At 37.1% G+C, this 24,543-nt stretch overlaps 4 protein-coding genes across 4 annotated transcripts in view; all 4 read left to right on the forward strand.

The window, feature by feature from the left end:
• The first annotated feature begins 4,517 nt into the window (after window positions 1-4,517).
• On the forward strand, window positions 4,518-6,744 carry LOC145503398 (melanocyte-stimulating hormone receptor-like). Its single transcript, XM_081482858.1, has one exon. The coding sequence runs from the start codon at window positions 5,274-5,276 to the stop codon at window positions 6,189-6,191; it is 918 nt and encodes a 305-aa protein (XP_081338984.1). The 5' UTR covers window positions 4,518-5,273; the 3' UTR covers window positions 6,192-6,744.
• A 3,076-nt stretch (window positions 6,745-9,820) lies between these two features.
• Window positions 9,821-24,543, forward strand: part of LOC145502422 (histamine H2 receptor-like) — a 33,141-nt gene continuing 18,418 nt past the window's right edge. The window contains exon 1 of the mRNA XM_081481750.1: window positions 9,821-10,674. The gene's annotated coding sequence lies outside the window, so the exon portion shown is untranslated. The remainder of the gene's footprint in view (window positions 10,675-24,543) is intronic.
• LOC145502423 (melanocyte-stimulating hormone receptor-like) lies at window positions 10,782-11,824 on the forward strand. The gene has a single exon (XM_081481752.1). The coding sequence runs from the start codon at window positions 10,898-10,900 to the stop codon at window positions 11,822-11,824; it is 927 nt and encodes a 308-aa protein (XP_081337878.1). The 5' UTR covers window positions 10,782-10,897.
• Window positions 15,551-18,089, forward strand: LOC145503276 (histamine H2 receptor-like). Its single transcript, XM_081482771.1, has one exon. The coding sequence runs from the start codon at window positions 15,551-15,553 to the stop codon at window positions 16,472-16,474; it is 924 nt and encodes a 307-aa protein (XP_081338897.1). The 3' UTR covers window positions 16,475-18,089.

The following is a 24,543-nucleotide window of genomic DNA, read 5'->3' on the forward strand; positions in this document are numbered from 1 at the left end:
AATATGTAAATCCAACATATACATCAAACTTTGGCCAAACAATTAAACATCAATAATGAAAAGTGTGTCAACCACCAAACGGATCACATTAACTGAATTAACTTTACACCGTGGTTTTAAAGATTAGATATTACGCTCCTCACAAAGAAACGATGATTCGACAGAAAATGACTATGAGTCATAGAACTTGTAGTGCCTGAAGGTGCTTTACAGCGTCTTATCGATTTGAGTTTCAGTTGCCTTTTTAAAACAGCTGCTTCAGAAAAAAAACAACAACAACACTCAACTTGCAATGGAAAATTCTACCGACAAGGAAGACTACAGCAAGACCATTCAAGCCCTCCTTTGTAGAGACCGCTCATCAGGAAAATATTGGATTTTTCTGTCTGCTTTAAACGGCCTCTTCTCCGTTACCGCATTTCTAGGAAATACTTTGATCTTAGTTGCGTTATACAAGGAGACATATCTACGTCCACCTTCCAAGCTCTTGTACCGCTGCCTTGCAATCAGTGATCTTTTGGTCGGCCTTATTTCAGAGCCAAGCACTGCTTTAAACCTCGCTTTCCTAGAAACGGAACACCAATTGACTGATCTTTGTTTTTATTCCGCAGCCCTTTCGACAGTCAGTTTAACAATACTATCTGCAGTTTCTTTGCTGACGATGTCTGCTATTAGTGTAGATAGACTACTTGCTCTAATTTTGGGGTTGAGGTACAGACAAGTAGTAACTTCAAGGCGGGTAAGAGCAATTGTTATCTTCTATTGGATACCCAGCATAACTTTTGCATTGATGTCGTTTTGGAACCTAACTATTGCAAAAAGTTATAATTACACAATAATCTTACTTTGCATTTCTGTCTTAACATTTTCGTATTCGAAGATTTTCTTCACACTTCGCCACCAACATACTCAAATTCACCAACACCAAGGACCACCGGAGAGTGGAGAGGCTTCCTTGAATATAGCAAGATACAGAAAGACAGTGACTACTGCGATATGGGTACTTATGGCATTACTAGCTTGTTTTCTACCATACAGTATAGTCCTAGTTATCTTTACTACCCATGGATCGTCTCCACTTCTTGACATCATTTGGGAATTAACTGCAACTCTCGTTTATTTAAATGCGTCCTTAAACCCGATTCTTTATTGCTGGAGGATGACGCATATCAAACAACAAGTAAAGAACACCATCAGGCAGATTCTTTGCTTCTCAAATGAGGTGACCTTTTAAAAACTCTCTATCGACCGAATGCTTTGCGAGCGTTTGTTTTCGTTTTGATTCTGTCACCGAAGAAAGCGCTGGAGAAATCGAAAGGATTTTGGGCATTTTGGCGACCTCAAATTTAATTTACTGGTAAAAACAGATGTAATATGTTTGCTTTTGATGCCTTTTAGCTTAGAACTTTCGTATTTTGAAATTTTGATCTCGCGTCGAGGGGTGACAAATGTCAGCTACAAAGTTCCTGCCACCGTGCCAAGCATGGTGCTACGCCGAGAACTGAGACAACTCCATAAAATAAATTTGCTTTTTCATTTGCTTTCACAAGCGTATATATATAGATTGTACAGGTTTTTCTTCGCTAAGAGTACTGCCTTAGTCGTGATGCAGAATAAGAGTAATAAATACCTTTTTTTTTTCGTTGGCGATTTCATACCGCGCTTTAGAATCCCTATAGTGTTTTTTATCGATAACCGGTCACGTACGGATAGTAGAAAGTTTTCAGTTTGTTTATTTTGCAAGAAAAGTTTTTTTCTCAAGGAATAAAGCACAGCGGAGAAAGGATTTAGTTTCATCAATATAAGTTCAAGAATTCTTGCCATAGTTAAGCTAAAACTGGACAGACGATGCAACAGGCGATGCGATGGTCTTTTCAGAGGGCTGAAATGCGAGAGAAAATAAAATCAATTCAGTGTCACTAGCCTTACTACAGCAGATGGGAGCAATTTTGTTTTCTTGTATCCGAGTACATCGAAACTGTTCCTCCACTGATTCTGGACCTATTTTCTCAGATAATTCTCTTGAAGAGTCTAAACCTTCCACCGAGGTTCTTCGCAAATCACATCGTACCGACCGCTGTTTAGCTTCTCGAATATGTCACAAACAGACAATTTCCTACCAAATGCTCTTCTCAATGTTAAGGGCGATGATGAATCTTGTCGTTAAAGGCAATAAATGTCGAATAATCCAGACGGATGCTTCGGATTATAAAGGATTGGAGAGCGAAACCATCGACAACAACAACTTGTAGGTTTTGTAGATCACGAAACCTCGGGTGCCGGGACGCGCGCAATACATGTCGGTCGACAGAGAGTCTTTAACAACAACACCTTTGTTCATTTATTCTACATTTACAGTTTTACTTAATCATATAATAAATAGAAGAACAGAAAAATGTACACTTAGTCAAAGTCGGGATACTGAAGAAACCCGAAAGTTTCCTAGTCAGTCTCAGGTTATTGTAATGTTTCTATTTAACCGGCTATTTAAGAGAATCCAGAATCGACAAGGAAAGAGATGCGTACATCTCTTAAAGAAAAATCATCCTTGAGAAATGCAAAACAAGTTTTTACCCAAACCAAAGTTTTAATCTAATTTAAATGTAGTCTATCCGATTTAGAAGTAGTAAAAGCGACATGTTTTTATTTCCAGGTACGTGTTTTGTCCTTGCGATTGAGATGTGTTTTGACCTTTTTTTTATTAATATTGAGTGCTATTTCGGATGTGGGGAGACACTTACGTTACGCGTCTTTTTTTTCATATTCCAAATAATTTAAATATGAAAGTTATGTTTATGGTACAAGCGAGAGAAATTTTCTCAGCCAAATGATGACTAATATGCGATTAAAATTAGCGTAACAATAATTTTGCCAGTGTTAAGATAAAAGACAACTTTTCATCAGTCTATACCGTCATGTAACAACTTTTTAAAAGTTTTTCCTTACTAACTGGAAAGTAGGAGACCTTTGAGGCTCTCACTAACTTCGCAGGCTCGCAGGTAACTGTAAAAGAATTAAACAATGAACTCCAAATTTGACGGCTTTTCCTGCACTTCACCCGGGAAACATTGATAGAACGTATCATTGGTCTAATTAACATCTTGATGTTTCCATGGCAACTATATCTTGACAACCAAGTTTTACAAATTTCATTTTGTTTTGTTTTAAATGATCAAAACATTGAAGTACAACGAAGCTTTGGTATCAGTATACCTCAATCTCATAGCCATCTAAAAACATTTATAAAAAAAAAAACTCTCAAAAAGTAGAATAATATTATGGAAGGTTGCAATAGGCCACGGTGGATATGTCAATATTCCAAGATGGCTCCGAGGCACTCAGGACAAACTTCTTTATTTGGTGGTGTTTTCTTTGTATCCAAGTCTCTTTTGGGAATTGAGAGACAAAAGAAACTTAAGAAATTTGCAATTTTGACCCGAAAGCCTCGGAGTCATGTTAGAATATTGATATATTGAACGTGGCCTATTCTTTTTCTACATATTCACATGCAATCAGTTGCGTGTGACAAATGCACAATTGTAACCTCCCAAATGAACCACCACATATATACATGGAGAAGCCTACTTAAATGACCTTGCTAATTAAATTTACACCCCTGGACGGAATTGTGTTGTAGTTTTAAACCAGAAACTAAGCTTTGAACATATACAAAATCTGAACTGTGTGGGCGGAACAAAGAACTGTGTGGGAAAAAGGATGTAAACACGTGAGCTGAATCCCTCTATTTCGAAATGATCCCACGAGTGTAGATTTCCTTTGATAGTAAAACAAATTAAAACAGTTACACTCTTTTTTATTAGAATATGTTTTATAAGAATATCGAGACTCGTTATTGCGAAATTTTAAGAATGTTGTAAGAGTTAATTTTTTAATTTATTGCGTCAACAAATTTTCAGCAAGAAAAGAATATAATTTTTCGTGTATTGAAAATTTGTAAATACAATACAATGATATGTTTTTAACTAATATAAACCTATAAAATTCTTCCTTTCTCTAAACGGTAAAACTATTCAAAAAAACAACAAAAACAGCACCAGCCGTATGTTCGATGCTAACAACAATTCTACAAGAAGTCATGTGCGTCATCCCAGGCTTTAATACCTGCAGGCTGGCTCTAAAGTTACTTTTGCACAATCCAGACACCCAGATACATTCAAAAACAGAAATTTCATACGTTATAATCTAAGAATATTCATCCACGGCCGAAAAAAAAAAAACAATATTCGTGTAAAAAGAGATTGCGCTGTTAAATGATCCTTGAAGATATCAAGCATGATATAATGCATTATTTCTTGTGCCATCAATCGAACAAAGAAAACTGACAAAGTTGAACTCGTCAAAATATTTTTTTTTTCCCTAAATGAACGCGCGTTTTCAGTTAATTTACAATGTCCAACCATTTCTTGACTGTTTTCATGTGGCTGTTTTACCAAGTAGTGTCTCGGTTTTTTCCCTTGATTTGGCCTGATCAAAATTTATTGCTTTGTCTGTTGATAAAAGAATATCCCCAACTAAGCATTTGAAAATAACTGAACTGTTTAGAGCTTAATCAAAAGAGAAAGCGAATGGGTTTTTTTTTTTAAAGAATTGGAGTCACGCTTCTATTTAAAAAACAATCATTTACGATATCAATTAATTGTGGCTGTAACCGTAAATATTACTTCCCTGGGCAAAATATCTTTATTTTATTATTACGATTATTATTTTTTATTTCTTACTTGTAATAAGCGACTGAGAAGCTGTCATGATATATCAATTTAAAATGACCACTTAGCAGACTTCAAATTAGAGAATCAATAGAACCACTTTTGAACGAATTTTTTTCCCAGTCTTAATGTTAGCTTAAGACGAGTAAAATGTAATTACATTTTGAATTAACCTTCTCTTACTTCATGCTTCGCCTCTTGTATAGATAGCTTTTGTAGACTTTCAAAGCTTAGTTTCTGGTTTAAACACAATTCCGTCCGAAGTAGGCTTCTCCATATATATATCCAGTTTTCTTTCATCGTAGTGGTAGCTGTAAAAACTTGGTGCGTGGGAACACTTTACCCCACGCAGTAAAGGAAGCTGTCTCTTACATCCTTAAACCATCGGGGCTCATCATTAACTTGAATGGTTTCTTTTTTGACATGCGTCAATCTACGGCGAGTCTCACTTTTCTTTACCTAACTATTAATTACCATTGAGCTGATATATTTAGTCAAAGGTGTAGATGACTTTTGATTCTCAGAGGGCACGGAGTTCTACTGGCAATGGAGAATCCTAACAAAACCATTCAGGTTTTGCTTTGCTCTGTCCATTTATCTGGAAAGCATCTGCTTTTCCTTGCTGCATTTAACTATTTTCTCTCCATCACCGCTATCCTGGGAAACACTGTAATCCTAGTTGCGTTGCACAAGGAATCCTCCCTCCATCCGCCATCAAAACTACTGTGCAGCTGCCTCGCAGTCACCGATCTTTTGGTTGGAATTATTTCCCAACCAGTCCTCGCTGTCTATTTTACGTTGATTGGAATAGCAGAAGATAACTTGATTGATCTTTGTGTGTTCTCCGCAAGCATTGCCGCCCTCACTTTTACAATTCTAACTGCAGTGTCCATGCTAACAATGAGTGCAATAAGTGTGGACAGACTCCTCGCTCTGTTGTTGGGATTGAGATACAGGCATGTCGTAACTTTAAAGCGAGTTCGAGCTTTAGTTCTCTCCTTCTGGATTGCCAGCACTGCCTTTACTCTGATTATGATTAAGAATTTCGCTATTTTAAAAATGTACGGTTATGCTTTAAATTCACTATGCCTTTTGGTCTCGCTCTGTTGTTATTCGAAAATCGTCTTCGCTCTTCGACATCATCAAGCTGCAATACAAGATCAAGTTCACCAAGAACAACCAAATGGAGGAACGGCACAGAACATGCAACAGTACCGAAAGACCGTATCTACAGCAATGTGCATTCTGTTGACCTTAGTAGTATGTTATCTGCCGTACAGTATAGTTTTAGCGATAGTTACAAAAAACGGATCCTCCCCATTTCTTCATGCAATTTGGGCATTTACAACAACTCTTGTTTGTTTAAACTCGTCTTTAAACCCGATTCTTTATTTTTGGAAGATCAAAGAGGTGAGGCAAGAAGTAAAGAAAACGATCAGGCAGATGTTATGTTTCACAAATTAGTTTTAAAACTTTTTTTTTTTTTTTTGTATCTTACGGTTTGATATAAGATCTAAGAATTATGTTAATTTGAACTTATTCGGTGGACAGCAAAATAAATATAAAAAGGAAGAGCAATCGGAAGGCAACCCTATGTTTGACATGAAACAATTAATAATTTTTAATTAAAATTTTTTGGACATAGAAGCAAGACCTCGTCAGTACGCAATCACTATGATAATAGACACGCAGGCAGGATTCCGGATAACCTTCGCAATTGTTTTAGCGTGTTGAAAAAATGCCACAACAAGTTTGATTGTCTCATTAATGAGATGTTACTCATTAAACAATTACGACCGTGTTTAAATGTACAATCAGACTCAGTTCGCGCATAAGTCTTTGTCTAACTTATGCAAATTAGAAACTCTGAACTCTTAGTTACTCTTGAAATCGCATATTTAATTAGTTTCCCTTGACAATGGCGCCAAGATGTCGCCGAAACGTCGGATTTATCTATCGTTAGTTTTTGCCTGTATATGTTTATCTAAATCATTGTTGATTAGAATTAAAATTTTACCTAAAATTTACCATAGCAACCGTGGGTATGTCCCATAGATAATTCAAGCAAGGCTGAATTAGGTCAGAAACTTTACATTTATTTTTCTTTAATTTAAGGAGGAGTGGTATGAGATAAGTTTCATTGCCAAAAATTACAGTTTTAGGAAAACGATTATAAAATCGATGTTTGTAGTCTGCAAATAGATTCAAATATCTTAAACCATTTAAACTGGGGCAGTTTGAAATCGTCGCAACTTTGAGGATATACGCGTAACTTGTGAAGGTCTCAAGCTATATAACCATCATATTTATTTTAGCATTTATTTTTTATAAAATAAACTTTTATGTACAAGGTAAAAAAATACACCTTCTGTGACATTAAAATCAAGCAATATATTTCCTTTTAAGAAAACGAGTTTTAATGAAATCGATTTATTTAATTTGCAAATAAATTCTAATATCATAACCCTGTTCAAGCCGGGCAGTTTGAAACCCTTTCAAATTTAAGGAAAATCTTGTAACTTGTGAAAGTATCTAGTTATGACCATCAAATTTTTATTAGTATTCATGTTTTTAAAAATTAATATAAAAGTAAAAAAATTAACCTCCTAAAAAATTAAAACAAATCAATATAATTCCTAGTATTTTATATTTAATTTGTGGTTGTGCTTTTCGTACCTTATCAATTAAGTAGCAATCCATTAAATAAAGTTAACCTGTTTATTAAGGTGTTGATATTTCCAGGGAAACGATCAGCAGAAAAACTCCAAGTCAGGGGATAAACTCGAATTCTACACAACACAGATTTCCTAAACTGCATAAATTTCCACAGCGATAAGTGTATTTACTTGCTGGTACTTTCCAAACTTTGCTTCTGATCGAGTTTACACCTTTCCATCCTGGTTAAAACAATGGAGAACATAAATTTTCAGAATATCGTAATCCGTGAAATAGTAACGCAACTTTTTCTTCGGTTCACTTTCTTTATCGTTGAATTTGTGAGTGAAAATTGACTAAACGTCCATGATTCAAAAACGTGCATTATATTACTTCAACACATATTGTGGTGCAATTTTAAGGCAAACACATCAAAGTGTTGTTCGATCCATTCGTCGGTCAATTTATTTTATCACACATTAACTTAACTGTTGAAAGTGCTTTAACCTAACATAAAAAATAGTTTTATTTTTGGTTATATCAGTTTCAATGCGATTTTATCATTTTTTTCATCAGCGAATGTGGCCGGCACAAAATCCTGGTATAGGCATGTCAGTATACTATTGAATTTTAACCCTGGGACGTACAATGTGAGGAGGGGAGGGAGGTGGATGCCTCCCCCCCCCCCCTTTAAGCTTTTTTCAATATTTTAAAAAGACGATTTACCTAAAGGAGCTGAAACTTTCCGTAGCTGTTCCTTCATCATCTGGGGCAACCGTAGTGTTAAAGGACATCATAACTTTACCAAACACATCGTCGTTAAAGTTTAGTGGTTGAGTATTCACATAAACACGTAGGGGCCAAACCACCCCTTAATGTTTCATGAAGGCTATATTTGCTTGGTTTATATATTTCTGAACAAAGTTTGGCAGATGAGCTTTCTTTGTTCTCCAGTTTATTTTAATTTGGAAGTTGTGACAAAATGACAGATTATGACGTCATAATTGATGACGTCACCAAAACGTGCTATAATTTTTTGTAAAATCTGATGTAAAGATTATGTCATTGGAAAGGTCTTGACTTGAGGAGTAAAATGCCGGAAACCGTTTTTTGCTATGATGATTATTTTTTGAGATATGGTAAATTAAATATTTTTTTGTTGTCCCCCCCGGAATTTGCTTAACCATACTGTCCTTCTTAAGTCAGTCTCTCTGGTTTATTTTTTTCAGTTTTATTCTAGGAAGGCTAATAATCTAGAAAAACAGATAGCTTGATGTTGTCAAAAATCGTATGGTTTTAGAAATTTGATTTTCGGCTTTGTTAGGATAGTATTAACAGTAAAAAACCGGTGACGTCACTGGTTATGACGTAACAAAACTAATTTTAACGCAATAACACTAGAGGGATAATTTTTTATTCCGATTTTCTTCTTTATTTTTGCTTTAGTCATCTGGCACATCACATATGCAACATAGCTGCATTTGCTGGAACAAAATTACGGCTCCAATTTGGGGATTTTTCTCAAGGGGGGACCCCATATTTTGCAGAGTTATTTTTCATATTTAAAAATGCCATATTTCATTCAATTTTTGTGATATGGACAAAATTCTTTCAGGTTTCAACTCCCCTTGATGTGCTCTTTCGAACACATTGTAAAAATATGCATATTAAAAACTTCAAAAGTGGCAAAAAACATGACGTCATCACTGTGACGTCACAACTTTGACATTTACTGACATTTTTCACGTAAATATAATTGGCAGTAGGTCTCCTGCTCATCTGCCAAGTTTGGTGTAGAAAGAGTCAATACTTTTTAAGTAATGCGAAATAATGTGAAATACCCAAGAACTGACGAAACATTTGGGGGGTGGTTTGGCCCCTACGTGAAATGTAATGGAAGTAATGATCAGATAAGGCTTGGCCAAAATCCAAATGAATAAAAGAGTAGTGAGGTCACTTAGCGATGTGATGACACCAAATTATCTTCTGTTAGTAGAATTTATGTGTGCATCATGTCTTGTTAATTTGGTGGCCTTAACTTTGACGGTTTTTAGGATGATGGTTACAACTTCCACAGGTCTTGGGGCTTTCAAAATTGTCTCTTGTGAATATAGCTAAGTAAATGGTGTTGACAATCACTTCCCTCTTCATTTTAATAAAGACATTAGAAAAAAGGTTGTATGTTAACTAAAAGAAGTAAAAGAAATTTATGAAAGCTTTCGACAAAAGAGTTGCAGAAGCACTTGCCAGCGGCTCGTCTTCCCACAACATTTACCGTTATCCCAATCCCTCACTCAGATATTTTGGGCTATTAAATCTAGTTAATGCGTTATACATGCTCAGTCTGCCGTATTGGTGAGGTTGTGGGAGGCAAAAACAAATCAAATCAAGATGAGCGACTAACAATTTCAAACATTCTTTCTGTATACCTAATGATGTTATTGGTCTTTAATTGACAGGAAAAAAATAGAAAAATAAAAAGCGAAACGTAGAAAATCCCATGCATCGAGAAGTGGTATTTGACATGCATGCTTGAAAGGAAATTGTCACGTTCACTCGATATGGTGTCTTGGCTGGTGATGTTTTCCTCAGTTGCAATTAAGTAGAGTAGCCTCCTGACAGTATTTGCATTTTGTTTTACCAATATTATTTGATGTACGTGCACTGAATATAAATGCTCAGTCCAATACTCCAAGCGGCTGATCAATGGACTTTGACAGAAATTGAAGGCTAAGATATACTCTGTTTAAGAATTTTTGTCGCTTTTCGTGTTTGTTTGATTTCCAAAAGGTAAAAAAAAAAGAAAAAAAAAACGATCAAGTAAAGCGGAATTTTTCGTAAAGGAAGTAACTCATCATAGAACTGACTAAGCTTATTAACGTTCTGTGTATCCATTTATCTTTAATGCTGCTTTTGTTTGAATTATCAAGATGGAATTATGAAGAACTTTCAAAGGTTTGTTTAAACTATCATTTTAGAACTTAATGAATACGTCACGTTTTTGCTTCTGGGTGATCACTAGTGTAAAATAATTAACTCCGGCTCCTATAGATGACATAAATTTCCATGTCCAGCTTTACTTTTCATTTCCAAATGTTAAATATCAAGACATCTAGCTTGAAAATTGACAGCTTCAATTCGGTTCGCTTTCAATTCTGAAGTTATTGCTGTAGTGTAAATCGAAGGAGCGCAGGAAGATTTTTACATCATCTGTGTAGCTAACGTTTCGATTTAGTGCTACCCACAATGCTTCTATGAATTCTCTTTTCAATCTGTTCAAACCTATTTTCAGGTCTCCAAGCTCCAAACGATTCTACCAGTCGTAAACTGTTAGTCGGAGCTTTGCTGAAGCCATTTGCAACGTCCATGCTTGTTTCCTTTCCTGCATCATTTGATTGACAAGCCATTTTCTGTACTTAAGGACTTGAAGGCAACTAGCTGTTCATCAAGGTCAAAGGATCCCATTTGTCAGCACGGTGCAGTTGGAAAATTGCAGAGAGAACTACACAGCGACCATGGACGCAGACTATAGCGAAAGGATACAGTTTTTGCTTTGCTCTGATAACATATCTAAAAAGCTAACACTTTTCTTTTCGGCCATCTACATTGTCCTCTCAATCGCTACAATTTCAGGGAATACCTTGATACTACTTGCGCTACGAAAAGTGTCTTCTCTTTATCCGCCTTCCAAACTTCTGTTCAGTTGCCTCGCAGTCACTGATCTTCTTGTTGGTCTTATTGTGGGGGCAGCCGGTGCTGTGCATTTTATGATGTGGAATGTGCATGTAGAGTCGGGCCGATGGATGGACCTCTGTGTATACTCTGCATATGTTGTTGCAGTCGGTTTTACAGTTCTGACGTCGGTGTCGCTGGAAATACTGACAGCAATAAGTGTGGACAGACTTCTCGCTCTGATGTTAGGTTTGAGATACAGGCAAGTTGTGACTTTAAGGCGCGTCCAAACAATTACTCTCTGCGTTTGGATTCCTAGCATTGTTTATGCGCTTATACTGTTTTGGGAGTACGATGCGGCAAAAATCTACGGGTACACTTTACAATCACTTTGCCTTCTGGTGTCAGCTCTTTGCTACTCAAAAATATTCCTGACTCTTCGCCATCATGTGGTCGAAGTACAAGAACACGTTCACCGAAGGCAATCGAATGAAGGTGCATCACTGAACTTGAAAAGATATAGGAAAACGGTATCTACTGCGGTATGGGTCCTGATGTCATTAGTTATTTGTTATATACCCCATATAATAGTTACAATACTATACACAGTTAATGGTCCCTTTTCACGTATTGGAATCTTTTGGGGATTAACAGGAATTCTTGTTTTCTTAAGTTCGTCTTTAAACCCGCTTCTTTATTGCTGGAAGATCAAAGACGTTAGGCAAGCGGTAAAGGTAACTGTAAGACAGGTGTTATGTCTGGCGAATTAATTTATTCAACGAGATGTGTTTCACGGTGGGAACCTTCCACGATGATATGGTCTCGTTTGATTAACTACACAATTAAATAGCCTATTGTCTACATTGAAACGGTAGAAGAAAAGCTAATCCTTTTTCGTGATAGAATACACAGTATTTCGATTACACATCCAAATGAAGGCTAACTCAAATCGGAGCTTTACGAATAGGTGCTAAATATGACACCACTTAGATATTAGCTGACGAAAGAGGGTTGTATTTAGATAACTAGTACTTGTATTACTTAGTCTTGTGTCACTAGTGACATTGGATCCAATCGAAATGTATCACCTGCTATTGAATGTCAAACGGATATCGCACGCAATTATCCCTTGGCAATTTTGGCAACATCATTTCCTGTAACCTGTATTAGTCAGTAACTCCATCAGAGGGTCGTGTGTCACATCAAACTGATCAAAGAAGTGCGCCGCAAGTTAATTAAAAAATAGATCCGCAATGCGTATTTGTGAGCTTATGCTTAGTTTTATTGCATTCGGTTGGGGTTTGTTTTTAAAAGTCAGTATCTGGGAGTTAAATTGCTATAAGTGAGAAGGCAATCACTGCAAAGATAAAGATGTTACTTTGAAACTAGAGACATTGTGCTCGTGGTAGAAAACTCGTGGCGCCTTAGTCGTATCCTGGAAGTAAAACTAAACAAGACGGTCGCCCTTGTGAGGAGAGTCAGGCTAAAAACCAAGTCCGCCGCGCCGTCCTGGAACGCCCCATCGACAAGATCGTTCTTCTAGAGGGTCCTAGACTCCACGAGAGCAGCTAAACATTGTTGATCTTGATGTCCTCAATAGACTGCTTGCAGTCGATGTTCTCAACCAAGAAGTTTGCTTGTAACATCAGAGAACAGTTGTTTCTTTATTGACATGATTGCGATGCACCGTTTGAAATGGATTTAGTGGCAATATGTTACTCAAGTTTTTCCGTTTGAATCACTCAACTAAGTTTAAATGCTTTCAGTTTGCATTAAGGGACCGGTAGGTAGGATTCAAACGTCCGTTACATTTCCCCCTCTCGCGTTACACTTGATTTAAAATTTAACTCGTCGATCATAACAAAAAGTTATATTAAAACATAAAACCTTTATTTCAATACGATAAGAATCAAGGCTACAAAGCTTGTGGGTTCGTATATCCTACTACATTAAAATACGTTAATTAAAATATATAAGTGTTAAAGTGGGAGACTGCTTTACCACAGATTATTAGTCATCAAAGGGAGACGACAGGTAAGTCATGCTCTGATTGTTCAATGCTACACGTATTAGCGTACATGAAAATGTCTCCAAGTGAGACTTTATCCATCCTCAAAATGCCATTAATTACTGTACAGGTTAAACTGATTTCTCAGAAAATCATGAAATATAATGAATGAGAAAATATCACTTTTAAAATGAAAAGTATTTATTTTAATATTTTAGTTAAAAGATTATGATTACCGTGGAACTGAATGTCGACACAATTCACCACTATGATACAAAAAATACAGTTCTATGATACAAAAACTATAGTCAATCTGTTTATTAAGGTGTTGATATTTCCAAGGAAACGATCAGTGGAAAAACTCGAAATAGGAGGATAAGCTCGAATTCTATAAAACACAGATTTCCTAAACTGGATAAATTTCCACAGCTATAAATGAATTTACTTGCTGGTATCTTCCAAACTTTGGTTCTGCGTTCACAGTTTATAATTTTACATCCTGGTTAAAATAATGGAGAACATAAATTTACAGAATATCGTAATCCGTTAAATAGTAACGCGACATTTTCTTCGGTTCACTCCCTTCATCGTTGAATTTGTGCGTGAAAATCGACTAAATGTCCATGGTTCAAAAACGTATATTATATCTCTTCAACGCATATTTTGGTGTTATTTTGAAGCAAATACATCAAAGTGTTTTTCATTCGTCGGTCAATTTATTTTATCACACACTAACTTAACTGTTGAAAGTGCTTTTGGGAAAATCCTGGTATGCACATGTCAGTATATTATTGAATATCAATAATGTCGTTTTTTGGGTTTTTTTGCTAATGGCAACCGTAGTGTAAAGGACATCATGACTTCGCAAACACGTCGACCTTAACGTTTTGTCGTTGAGTATTTATATAGACTGTAATGAAAATAATGATTAGATAAGGTTTGGCAAAAAAGCAAATGAATGACAGAGTAGTGACGTCACTTTGCGATATGATGACACTAAATTATCTTCTGTTAGTAGAGTTTATGTTTGCATCATGTTTTGTTAATTTGGTGGCTTTAACTTTCACAGTTTTTAGGTTAAAGGGTCTTAAGTCTTCCAAAATTGTCTCTTGTGAATATAGCTGACTAACTGGCGTTGAAAATCGCTTCCATCTTCAGTTTGATAAAGACATTGGAAACAAGGTTGTATGTTTTCGACAAAAGAGCTGCAGAGCACTCGCCAGCGGCTCGTCTTCCCAGGACATTTATCGTTATCCAAATCGTTCACTCAGACATTTTGGGCTATTTTATTTGGGTTAGTTAATGCGTTATACATGCTCAGTCCGCTGTTTTGGTGAGGTTGTGTGAGGCAAAAACAAATGAAATCAAGATGAACGACTAACAATTTCAACCATTCTTTCTGTATACCTAATGATGATATTGGTCTTGACTTGAAAAAAATAAATAAATAAATAAAAAACCAAACGTAGAAAATCCCATGCATCTATATAGGAGTGGTATTTGACATGCATGCTTGAAAGGAAATTGTCACGTACAGTCGATATGGTGTCTTGGCTGGTGATGTTTTCCTCAGTTGTAGTTAAGTAGAGTAGTTTCCTCAGAGTATTTGCATTTTGTTTTACCAATATTATTTGATGTGCGTGCAGTGAATATAAATGCTTAGTCCAATACTCCAAGCGGCTGGTCAGTGGACTTTGACAGAAATTGAAGGATAGGATATACTCTGTTTAAGGATTTTTGTCGCTTTTCGTGTTTGTTTGGATTCCAAAAGGTAAAAAAAAAAAAACGATTCAAATAAAGCAGAAATTTTCGTAAAGGAAGTAACTAATCACAGAAACTACGTTTATAAACGTTCTGTGTATCCATTTATCTTAAATGCTGCTTTTGTTTGAATTATCAAGATGAAATTATGAAAAATTTTCAAAGGTTTGTTTAAACTATCATCTTAAAACTTAATGAATACGTCACGTTCTTGCTTCTGGGTAATCACTAGTGTAAAATGATTAACTCCGGCTCCTATAGATGACATAAATTTCCATGTCCAGTTTTGCTTTTTATTTCTTAATGTTAAATATCAAGACATCTAGCTTGAAAATTGGCAGCTTGGGTGGCCTTCAATTCTGAATTTATTACTGTAGTGTTAATCGAAGGAGCTCAACAAAATTTTTACATTAAGATCCTCGTAAATCTGTGTAGCTAACGTTTACCCCGATGCTGCTATGAACTCTCTCTTCAATCTGTTCAAACCTATTTTTAGGTCTCCAATGCAAGCTCCAAACGATTCTACCGGTCGTAAACTGTTAGTCGGAGTTTTACTGAAGCCACTTGCAACGTCCATGCTTGTTGCCTTTCCGGCGTCATTTGATTGACAAGCCCATTTTCTTTACTTAAGCACTTAAAGGCAACTAACTTTTCATCAAGGTCAAAGGTCATCTCATTTGTCAGCACGCCACTGTTGGAAAATTTCAAAGAGATTTACACAGCGACCATGGACGCAAATTGGGAAAGGATACAGTTTTTGCTTTGCTCTTATAACTTATCTGAAAAGCTAACACTTTTCTTTTGGGTCATCTACATTGTCCTCTCAATTGCTACAGTGTCAGGAAATGCCTTGATACCACTTGTGCTACGAAAAGTGTCTTCTCTTTATCCGCCTTCCAAACTTCTGTACAGTTGCCTCGCAGTCACTGATCTTCTTGTCGGTCTTATTGTGGGGGCAGCCGGTGCTGTGCATTTTATGATGTGGAATGTGCATGTAGAGTCGGGCCGATGGATGGACCTCTGTGTATACTCTGCAGGTGTTGGTGCAGCCAGTTTTACAGTTCTGACAACTGTGTCGCTGGAAATACTGACGGCAATAAGTGTGGACAGACTTCTCGCTCTGATGTTAGGTTTGAGATACAGGCAAGTTGTGACTTTAAGGCGCGTCAAAGCAATAGCTATCTGCGTTTGGATTCCCAGCATTGCTTATGCGCTGATACTGTTTTGGGAGTACGATGCGGCAAAAATCTACGGGTACACTTTACAATCACTTTGCCTTCTGGTGTCAGCTCTTTGCTACTCGAAAATATTCTTGACCCTTCGCCATCATGTAGCCGAAGTACAAGAACACGTTCACCGAAGGCAATCGAATGAAGGTGCATCACTGAACCTGAAACGATATAGGAAAACGGTATCTATTGCGGTTTGGGTCCTGATATCATTAGTTATATGCTATATACCCCATTTAATAGTTACAGTACTATACACTATTAATGGGCCCTTTTCACGTATTACAATCTTTTGGGGATTAGCAGGAATTCTTGTTTTCTTAAGTTCGTCTTTAAACCCGCTTCTTTATTGCTGGAAGATCAAAGACGTTAGGCAAGCGGTAAAGGTAATTGTTAGACAGGTGTTATGTCTGGCGAATTAATTTATTCAACGAGATGCGTTTCACAGTGGGAACCTTCCACAATGATATGTTCTCGTTTGATTAACTACACAATTAAATAGCCTGTTGTCTACATCGAAAAGGTAGAAAAAAGCTAATCCATTTTCGTGATAGAATACAGAGTATTTCGATTACACATCCAAATGGAGGCTAACTGAAATCGAAGCTTTGCAAATGAGTGCTGAAAATGACACCTTATAGATAACGCCGAGAGCACGATTTAGCGTATAGAAACAAAAACACTTACAAAAGTATACGCCTTCAAGGCAAAACGCACTAATGTAGAAAGGCAAAAAGGGATACGGAAATGGTGGTGTCCGTGTTAACCAAAGGGGCTGTGTGCATAGAAAAATTTTTGAAAATTGATTAGTTCTGTGGCCTGGGCCTTGGTTTAGTTAAGTTTAAGGCCAAAGAATACACAATTTGATTAATTAGAGGATATGTATAAAGGTGATATCTAGACCAAAAAATCTAATTATGCTTAGCTGACGAAAGTGGGTTGTGTTTAGATAACTAGTACTTGTATCACTTGCACTCTTGTGTCATAAGAGATATGGGATCCCAGGAAAATGTATCTCCTGTCATTGAATGTCAAACCGATATTGCACGTAATTATCGCTTGGCAATTTCAACGATATCGTTTCTTATAACCTGTATTAGTCAGTAGCTCCATCAGAGGGTCGTGTGTCACATCAAACTGATCAAAGTGCGCCGCAAAGTAAACTTAAAAAAGTAGGTCAGAAGCAGAAGCAGAAGAACCAACCAACCACAGGGCTTGGAATCGAAAATTTTGATTGGTTTATTCTTACGCTTCTGTTTCCGATTCCGACAATTTAGTTTTCACTGGATCATAAGCGATAAATTCATAAGCAGAATTTGTTTTCTGCTTCTAACTCCGTCGGTTTGATTTTCACTGGATCGTATCATCGCGCTACGCTTCTGATTATGACTCCGGCTACGACCCCGTCGCTAGTGAAAGCCAGCCTTAAGTTAGAACCACTTAAAGCTAAAATTGAGGGTGCTTTTTGCACGCATTATACCATTCCCTTGCTAAATTTTACCGACTGACGTCAGTTGAGGTTTTTACGCCGAGGATGAGCCAGAAGTGGTCACAACTTTTTTTTTTTTAAATCAATGCTTGTGGGTATTTTTTTTTTTTAGTATTGTTCCATCCAACTTACCAGTTACGTTGAAAAGAGCTTGTCCTTACATTTACCGTTTGAGGATTCTGCAAAAAGGTGTAAGCCCAGGGGGTTGACGATGTCGGACACGTCATATTGTAAACATAGAAGAATGACATCATCGGTGTCTTGGGCTTGAGGTGAGGCTGCCAAAATGATATAGTAAGATTATTTTTAGTAAATGGGTATGTTATCGTGAACAAGTAACTGCCTGCTGTGAAATAGGGGGCTTTGGACCTTGGTAGCTTTTTATCTTCCTAATAACATTCATGTACAATACAATACAAATACAATACTGATTTAATGAAAAAAAAATCATCATGCTGATAGGCCGAGGGTACGTCAATTAATCTCAAACAGTGTAGAAAGTTGAAATTGAGTGCAAAAAGTTCAAATTAACTGCGGAAGGTTGAACATAAATTACATGTATATTATTACAAGTTGGAATGTATTCAATGATTTTTGTCCTGCAATTTTGAGTAAATAAACTTTATTCAGTTTTCAAAGACTACAAATTGTACTCGCCCGACGGGGTGAGCAATTTTTTTATTCTTTGAAAAATTTTCTCTTGCTTATTTATTCCAAATTGTACTCAAAATCATTTGATTACCTATAGAGTGAGTGAGTGAGTGAGTGAGAGATGTATGTATGTCACACCTATCAGATTGGATCTACTATGAACAGCCAATCAAATTTCTTGTTGTAAAGGTAAATGGTACGTGAGAAACACAAGGTATGTATAAACACAAGGACTTTGGTAATTGAAAAATAAAGAGTGACGTTTATGTTGCCGGTTTGCGATTTTTAGTCCGGTTTGGAGGGGAGTGTGACAGTTACATACGTACATTGGGTTGTTTTAGAGTGCATAGTTTTCAGTGTAATGGTGGCTAGTTATGAACGAGATGAGTCTTGAGTTTTGAAGCAGTTCATGAGCTAGTAGTAGGCAAATGGCACGAGATATTTTTATTTTTAATTACAAAGGGTAACTTGATACTTTTGTTTTTCACAAGGAGTTAATTCAATTAGAGGTCACGAATCGTCGGTTCTAGTTCTTAGGACATGTTTTAGAGGAGACGAGACTATTTAGGGGCCGTTTACATGGAGGAGGGTGCCTCGGGGGGATAGGGGCACCCTATGTAGTAGGGTTTCCCTTCTCTTTTGTTTTATACGGTTCGTTCTACATGAAGGTAGGGTGCCCCTAGGGGCTAGGGTTGACTTTTGTTGACATAAGCCCATGTAGAACGAAACGGTAGGGCTGGCTCGGGGGGGCTAGGGCTATGTCTTGTTATGATAAGGCCGCTGACCACCAAGTAAAAGGCGCGAAATTTCAGTAAGAATTCAACATGGCTACGAATAACATTTCTAAAGGTGAATTATTTCGCCGCTATCAGCTGCAGAAAAGCTTAGAATACGAGGAGGAAGATCAAAACGAGGAGCAGTTAGAATTCAACGACCAACTGGAAAGCGGCAAAGACGGAGATGGAGAGCAAGCGTTCGCCTGTGAAGAAGAAGAAGCCGCGAAGACTAACACGTGTTCAAATGAAGCTTCGACCAAGAAACGTAAAAAAATGCAAAAGCAGGCAGTAAGCAAGAAGGTTAAGAAGTTTGCATGGACGGACGATAAAGTGGAAGATCTTCTGCAGTACATAAACGATTATAAGACAAATTGTGACTTCAAAGGAATTGATTTTGAAGCAGATCTTGCTTCTTTGTATGCTGCGGTGCGAAAATGCATAGAAGACGACGTTTTTCAAGAATTAAATATGTTAAAATCAATCCACACAACTGAAAAGCAGCGGCCAAAGATGAGAGAGTGACAAGAATTGCGTTTGCCGCCGAAATTTGTCTGCGATCCGCCATTTTGTCTGTTTAGTAAACTTAGCGACCACCCCTTCAAATTAGCTCTTGGCCCTAGCGGGGAGGGTGCCCCTAGATTGCATGTAGAACCGCGGTATCTTCAACCCTACTAGGTGGGGTGCCCCTATCCCCCCGAGGCACCCTCTTTCCATGTAAACGGGCCCTTAGATTTGAAGCAGTTCTAACGTTTTTAATAGTAAGTGCAGGTAACGATTGCTTTGTTCTTATTGCATGCAAATATAACGAGATACTGTTATTTTTTAGTTACAATGGGTAATTTGACACTCTTGTTTTTCACAAGGTAGTAAATTCAATTAGAGCTGACGAATCGTCAACACTTGTTCCCACGAGACGTTTGCTATTTTTAGTTGCAAATGGTAACTCGACACTTTTGTTTTTCTTATGGGAGTAAATTCAATTAGAGCTTACAAGTTATCGGCTATTGTTCCCAGGATATTAAACAAAAAAGAAGCTTTCATTTCTGGACGGTTTTTACGTCTCTGCAGTAGCAGTTTAATATTTTTATTTGATGGGCATTTTATGACATTCTTTTCAGTCCGATATTTTTTAAAGGTAAAAAGTATGAAAACTGTTCAACTGTTCTTTGAAGACTGTGTGGCACCAAGTTAAAGTGGAATTTAATTAAATCAGACTTTCAACGTGCCAGAGAGGTTTTTTTTCTCTCTCTTTCAATTTTCGGTGAAGTAGTGTTGTGTAAAAAGGGTGAACTTACGACTCGTATAAAATGCGAAAAGTTCTCTTACTTGAATATTTTTGAGCAAAAATTCCTCTTGGGGGCTGGAAGGGCTCCCGAGGGGGTACTCCCAGAAAAATTGGTCGGGGGTGTGTAGCCCGCTTTCCAAAACCCTCACCCTATTTATGACCAAAATCTGCGATATTCCTTACCCTATTTATGACCTGACCAAAAAATACGAAACCCTATTTACGACCTGACCCTCAAATCAAAACCCTGTTTCAGACCTGCGTTATAATTAGCTCCCTAGTTCAAACCAATGTTAAATTACCGTAAGCATATAAATTTGTGAAAGGCTTTTGTTGATTTTCTTTTCGATAATGATGAAAAAAGGGCTTCTTCTTAAAGCATACCCATATCAAGGCTAGAGTGCAAAAACCATACCCTATTTATGACCAAGATGGCCAAAATCAGCTAAAATCGATACCCTATTTATGACCAAAACGGCTGAAAAACCATACCCTTCGGGGCCGCACAGACCTATATAGCCCATATAAGGGAGTCCCCCCGCCGGGGGGAAGGGCTACGTGATCGGTGAGTGAGGGAGTAATGCATGTGCGAGTGTCCGACCAATCACAGTGTGGGTCGTATCAAAGAACGAATAAAATTGCCTATTAGAAAATAAGATGGTATCTACATTAATCTGGAGACTTGTCAGATTACTGTAGTTTCTTCAGTCAAACATTTTATGGCTTACTATTTAGTTATCTTACCATTACCGATGTAACATTGTATGTACATCATAAACTCCCAGTTTCTTTCTCGCTGTACATCGCAACCAAAAAACTTGTCAAATCAACAAAATCATTACTGTAAACAGTTCCATGAATGCTGCTATCTCCGAAACTTATAGTTCACAAAAAAATAACTCTTGCACGCCTTGCGTGCCTATGTTTGTTGAAAGGTGAGAGAAGCGAAACGAGATGTAATGAAACACCACGATCACGTCACACTCTTAGGCAGAATAGGTTTAAATAAAACACAAAACAAATTACTTACTTTGCAGTTAGTTTCTTTGTTTAGAACTATGAAAGTCTCGTTATTTCACTTCTTTACGTCGTTGTTCACTTTTTTTTTTATGCAGCAACGAAAAGCTTTAATTTTAAGACGATCAGGAACATATAACATTTTCCTTCAAAGAGTGCAGACAAAACTTATTATCATTCGATGGTGGTTTTTTTCTTCCTTCTTATTAGCCAAGGATCCACCACCTGACTTGCAAATAACTGCCTACAAATAATGGTCTGCTTGTTTTGCTGCAAAATTATTCCGCTCACGCAACGTTTTAACCACGCTCTTGTGTGAGAAACGGAAGATTGCTTCCCTTAGCTGTCAGAGAGTGATTTACATATGAAAACAAACTTGGTGATCGAATGGTTGTCACTGTCTCGCAGATTATTGATCGCAAATAATTGATCCGATCGCTAACGGCAAATAACGATATTTTGCTCAGCCTGTTAAATATTTGAATGGCCAGTAGTATTAAAAATAAATACTCTGTGTTGAAGTAACTTGTTTTTGCAATTGCCTGGCATTGGTGTTTCCCTTTTCCTGAATTAATCTTTAATTTTAAGGTGCGAACTAGAGAAAGACGATCTCCGTTTTCAAATTCTAAGCGCCTTAAATACGAAAAACCTTGTTTACGGTACAAGGAGGAAAAATACTGTCAGCTAAATAATAACTGATATGCCTCGAATTTAGCATCACTATAATTTTGCGAGTCCTAAGATAATAGGCAACTTTTTGCAAGTTTATATCATCATATACTGTATCACCATGTCTAAAAATAATTTCTTCTTTATCTCTCAAAAGACTAGGTCTTCAAAATTCAATCGTTTGTTGCATAGTGTAGGAGCCTCGACATTAACAACTGTTAAACTTAGCTAAACTTGCCAGGCAGGTGTGGAGGTCAGTTGTGTTAACGGCGTCCCGGAGCACTAAGGAGAGCACAAATTATTTCAGTTGTGCTCAGCCTGCGAGTCTAACGGTGTTATCGTGTGACGCCAAATAGTAGCGGCGAAGACAGAATTCAGCAAAACTTAAACGAAGATAACTTTATGCAACTGCAAGTTTCACCGGCGTTCACTTCAGTTTACTACCATCGAAAAAAACTAAATCGATTTCAACTAGTTCTGATCTGAATCTAACAGACAAATCCGAAATATCGAATCTTAACAACGTTGTCATTGACTTCAAGCAGAAAACTTTCATGCAGCAAAGTTGGCAGATTGAAATTCAGGGTCTACAGAGGACTCGCCATAAGGAAAATCGCCTCACTGACAGATGTTTAGCTCGTTTGACTTAATTAAGCATGAATATGTAAATCCAAATGAATATATACATCAAACTGTGGTCAAACAATTAAACATCAATAACAAGTGTGTCAAACATCCAAAACTGACGACATTAACTAAAATAATATTACGCCATGGTTTTAAGCTTCCTTTAACAGATATAGAGCGATTAGATCAGTATTACGTTCATCACAAAGGAACGACGATTCTACAGAAATTGACTATCAGTAATAGCTTTTGTAGTGTCTGAGAGTTAAACCGAAGGTACTGTTTCTTAAAGTTTACAGCATCTTTTCGACTTAAATCCTAGATTTGAGTATCGGATGCCTTCTTAAGACAGCTGCTTCAAAAAAAAAAAAAAAAAACAGATCGCAGTTTGCAATGGAAAACTCTACCGACAAGGAAGACTACAGCAAGACCATTCGAGCCCTGTTTTGTACAGACCGTTTATCAGGAAAACATTGGATTTTTCTGTCTGCTTTAAACAGCCTCTTCTCCGTTACCGCATTTCTAGGAAATACTTTGATCTTAGTTGCGTTATACAAAGAGACATCTCTACGTCCACCATCAAAACTCTTGTACCGCTGCCTTGCAATCACTGATCTTCTGGTCGGCCTTATTTCAGAGCCAAGCTCTGCTTTACACCTCGCTTTCCTAACAACGGAACACCGATTGACTGATCTTTGTTTTTATTTCGCAGCCCTTTCGACAGTCAGTTTTACAATATTATCTGCAGTTTCTTTGCTAACACTGTCTGCGATTAGTGTTGATAGACTACTCGCTCTGATTTTGGGGTTGAGATACAGACAAGTAGTAACTTCAAGACGGGTTAGAGCAATTGTTATCTTCTACTGGATACCCAGCATAACTTTTGCATTGATGTCGTTTTGGAACCTCACTATTGCAAAAAGTTATCATTACACAATAATCTTACTTTGCATTTCTGTCTTAACATTTTCGTATTCGAAGATTTTCTTCACACTTCGCCACCACCATACTCAAATTCACCAACACCAAGGACAACCGGAGAGTGGAGAGGCCCCCTTGAACATAGCAAGATACAGAAAGACAGTGACTACTGCGATATGGGTACTTATGGCATTACTAGCTTGTTTTCTGCCCTACAGTATAGTCCTAGTTATCTTTACTACTCATGGATCGTCTCCGCTTCTTGATATCATTTGGGAATTAACTGCAACTCTCGTTTATTTAAATGCGTCTTTAAACCCGATCCTTTATTGCTGGAGGATGACGCATATCAAACAACAAGTAAAGAACACCATCAGGCAGATTCTTTGCTTGTCAAATGAAGTGACCTTTTAAAAACTCTCTATCGACCGAATGCTTTGCGAGCGTTTGTTTTCGTTTTGATTCTGTCGCTGAAGAAAGCGCTAGAGAAATCGAAAGGATTTTGGGCATTTTGGCGACCTCAAATTTAATATACTGGTAAAAACAGATGTAATATGTTCGCTTTTGATGCCTTTTAGCTTAGAACTTTCGTATTTTGAAATTCTGACCTCGCGTCGAGGGGTGACAAATGTCAGCTACAAAGTTCCTCCCACTTTGTGCTATGCCGAGAACTGAAACAACTTCATAAAATAAATTTGCTTTTTTATTTGCTTTCACAAGCGTATATATACAGATTGTACAGCTTTTTTCTTCGCTTAGAGTACTGCCTTAGACGTGATGCAGAATAAGAGTAATAAATACAATTTCTTTTTTTCTTTGGCGATTTCATTCCGCGCTTTAGAATCCTTATAGTGTTTTTTATCGATAACCGGTCACGTACGGATAGTAAAAAGTTTTCAGTTTGCTCATTTTGCAAGAAAACACAGCGGAGAAAGAATCTAGTTTCATCAATATAATTTCAAGAATTCTTACCATAGTTAAGCTAAAACTGGACAGGCGATGTGACAGGCGATGCGATAGTCTTTGCAGAGGGCTGAAATACGAAAAAAAAATAAA

Source organism: Orbicella franksi, chromosome 11 (assembly GCF_964199315.1).
Source record: "Orbicella franksi chromosome 11, jaOrbFran1.1, whole genome shotgun sequence".
Taxonomy (NCBI): domain Eukaryota; kingdom Metazoa; phylum Cnidaria; class Anthozoa; order Scleractinia; family Merulinidae; genus Orbicella; species Orbicella franksi.

What these genes read in the sequence shown, in the direction of transcription:
- LOC145503398 (XM_081482858.1), top strand. Translation starts at nt 5,274, where the DNA reads ATGGAGAATCCTAACAAAACCATTCAGGTTTTGCTTTGCTCTGTCCAT.
- LOC145502423 (XM_081481752.1), top strand. Translation starts at nt 10,898, where the DNA reads ATGGACGCAGACTATAGCGAAAGGATACAGTTTTTGCTTTGCTCTGAT.
- LOC145503276 (XM_081482771.1), top strand. Translation starts at nt 15,551, where the DNA reads ATGGACGCAAATTGGGAAAGGATACAGTTTTTGCTTTGCTCTTATAAC.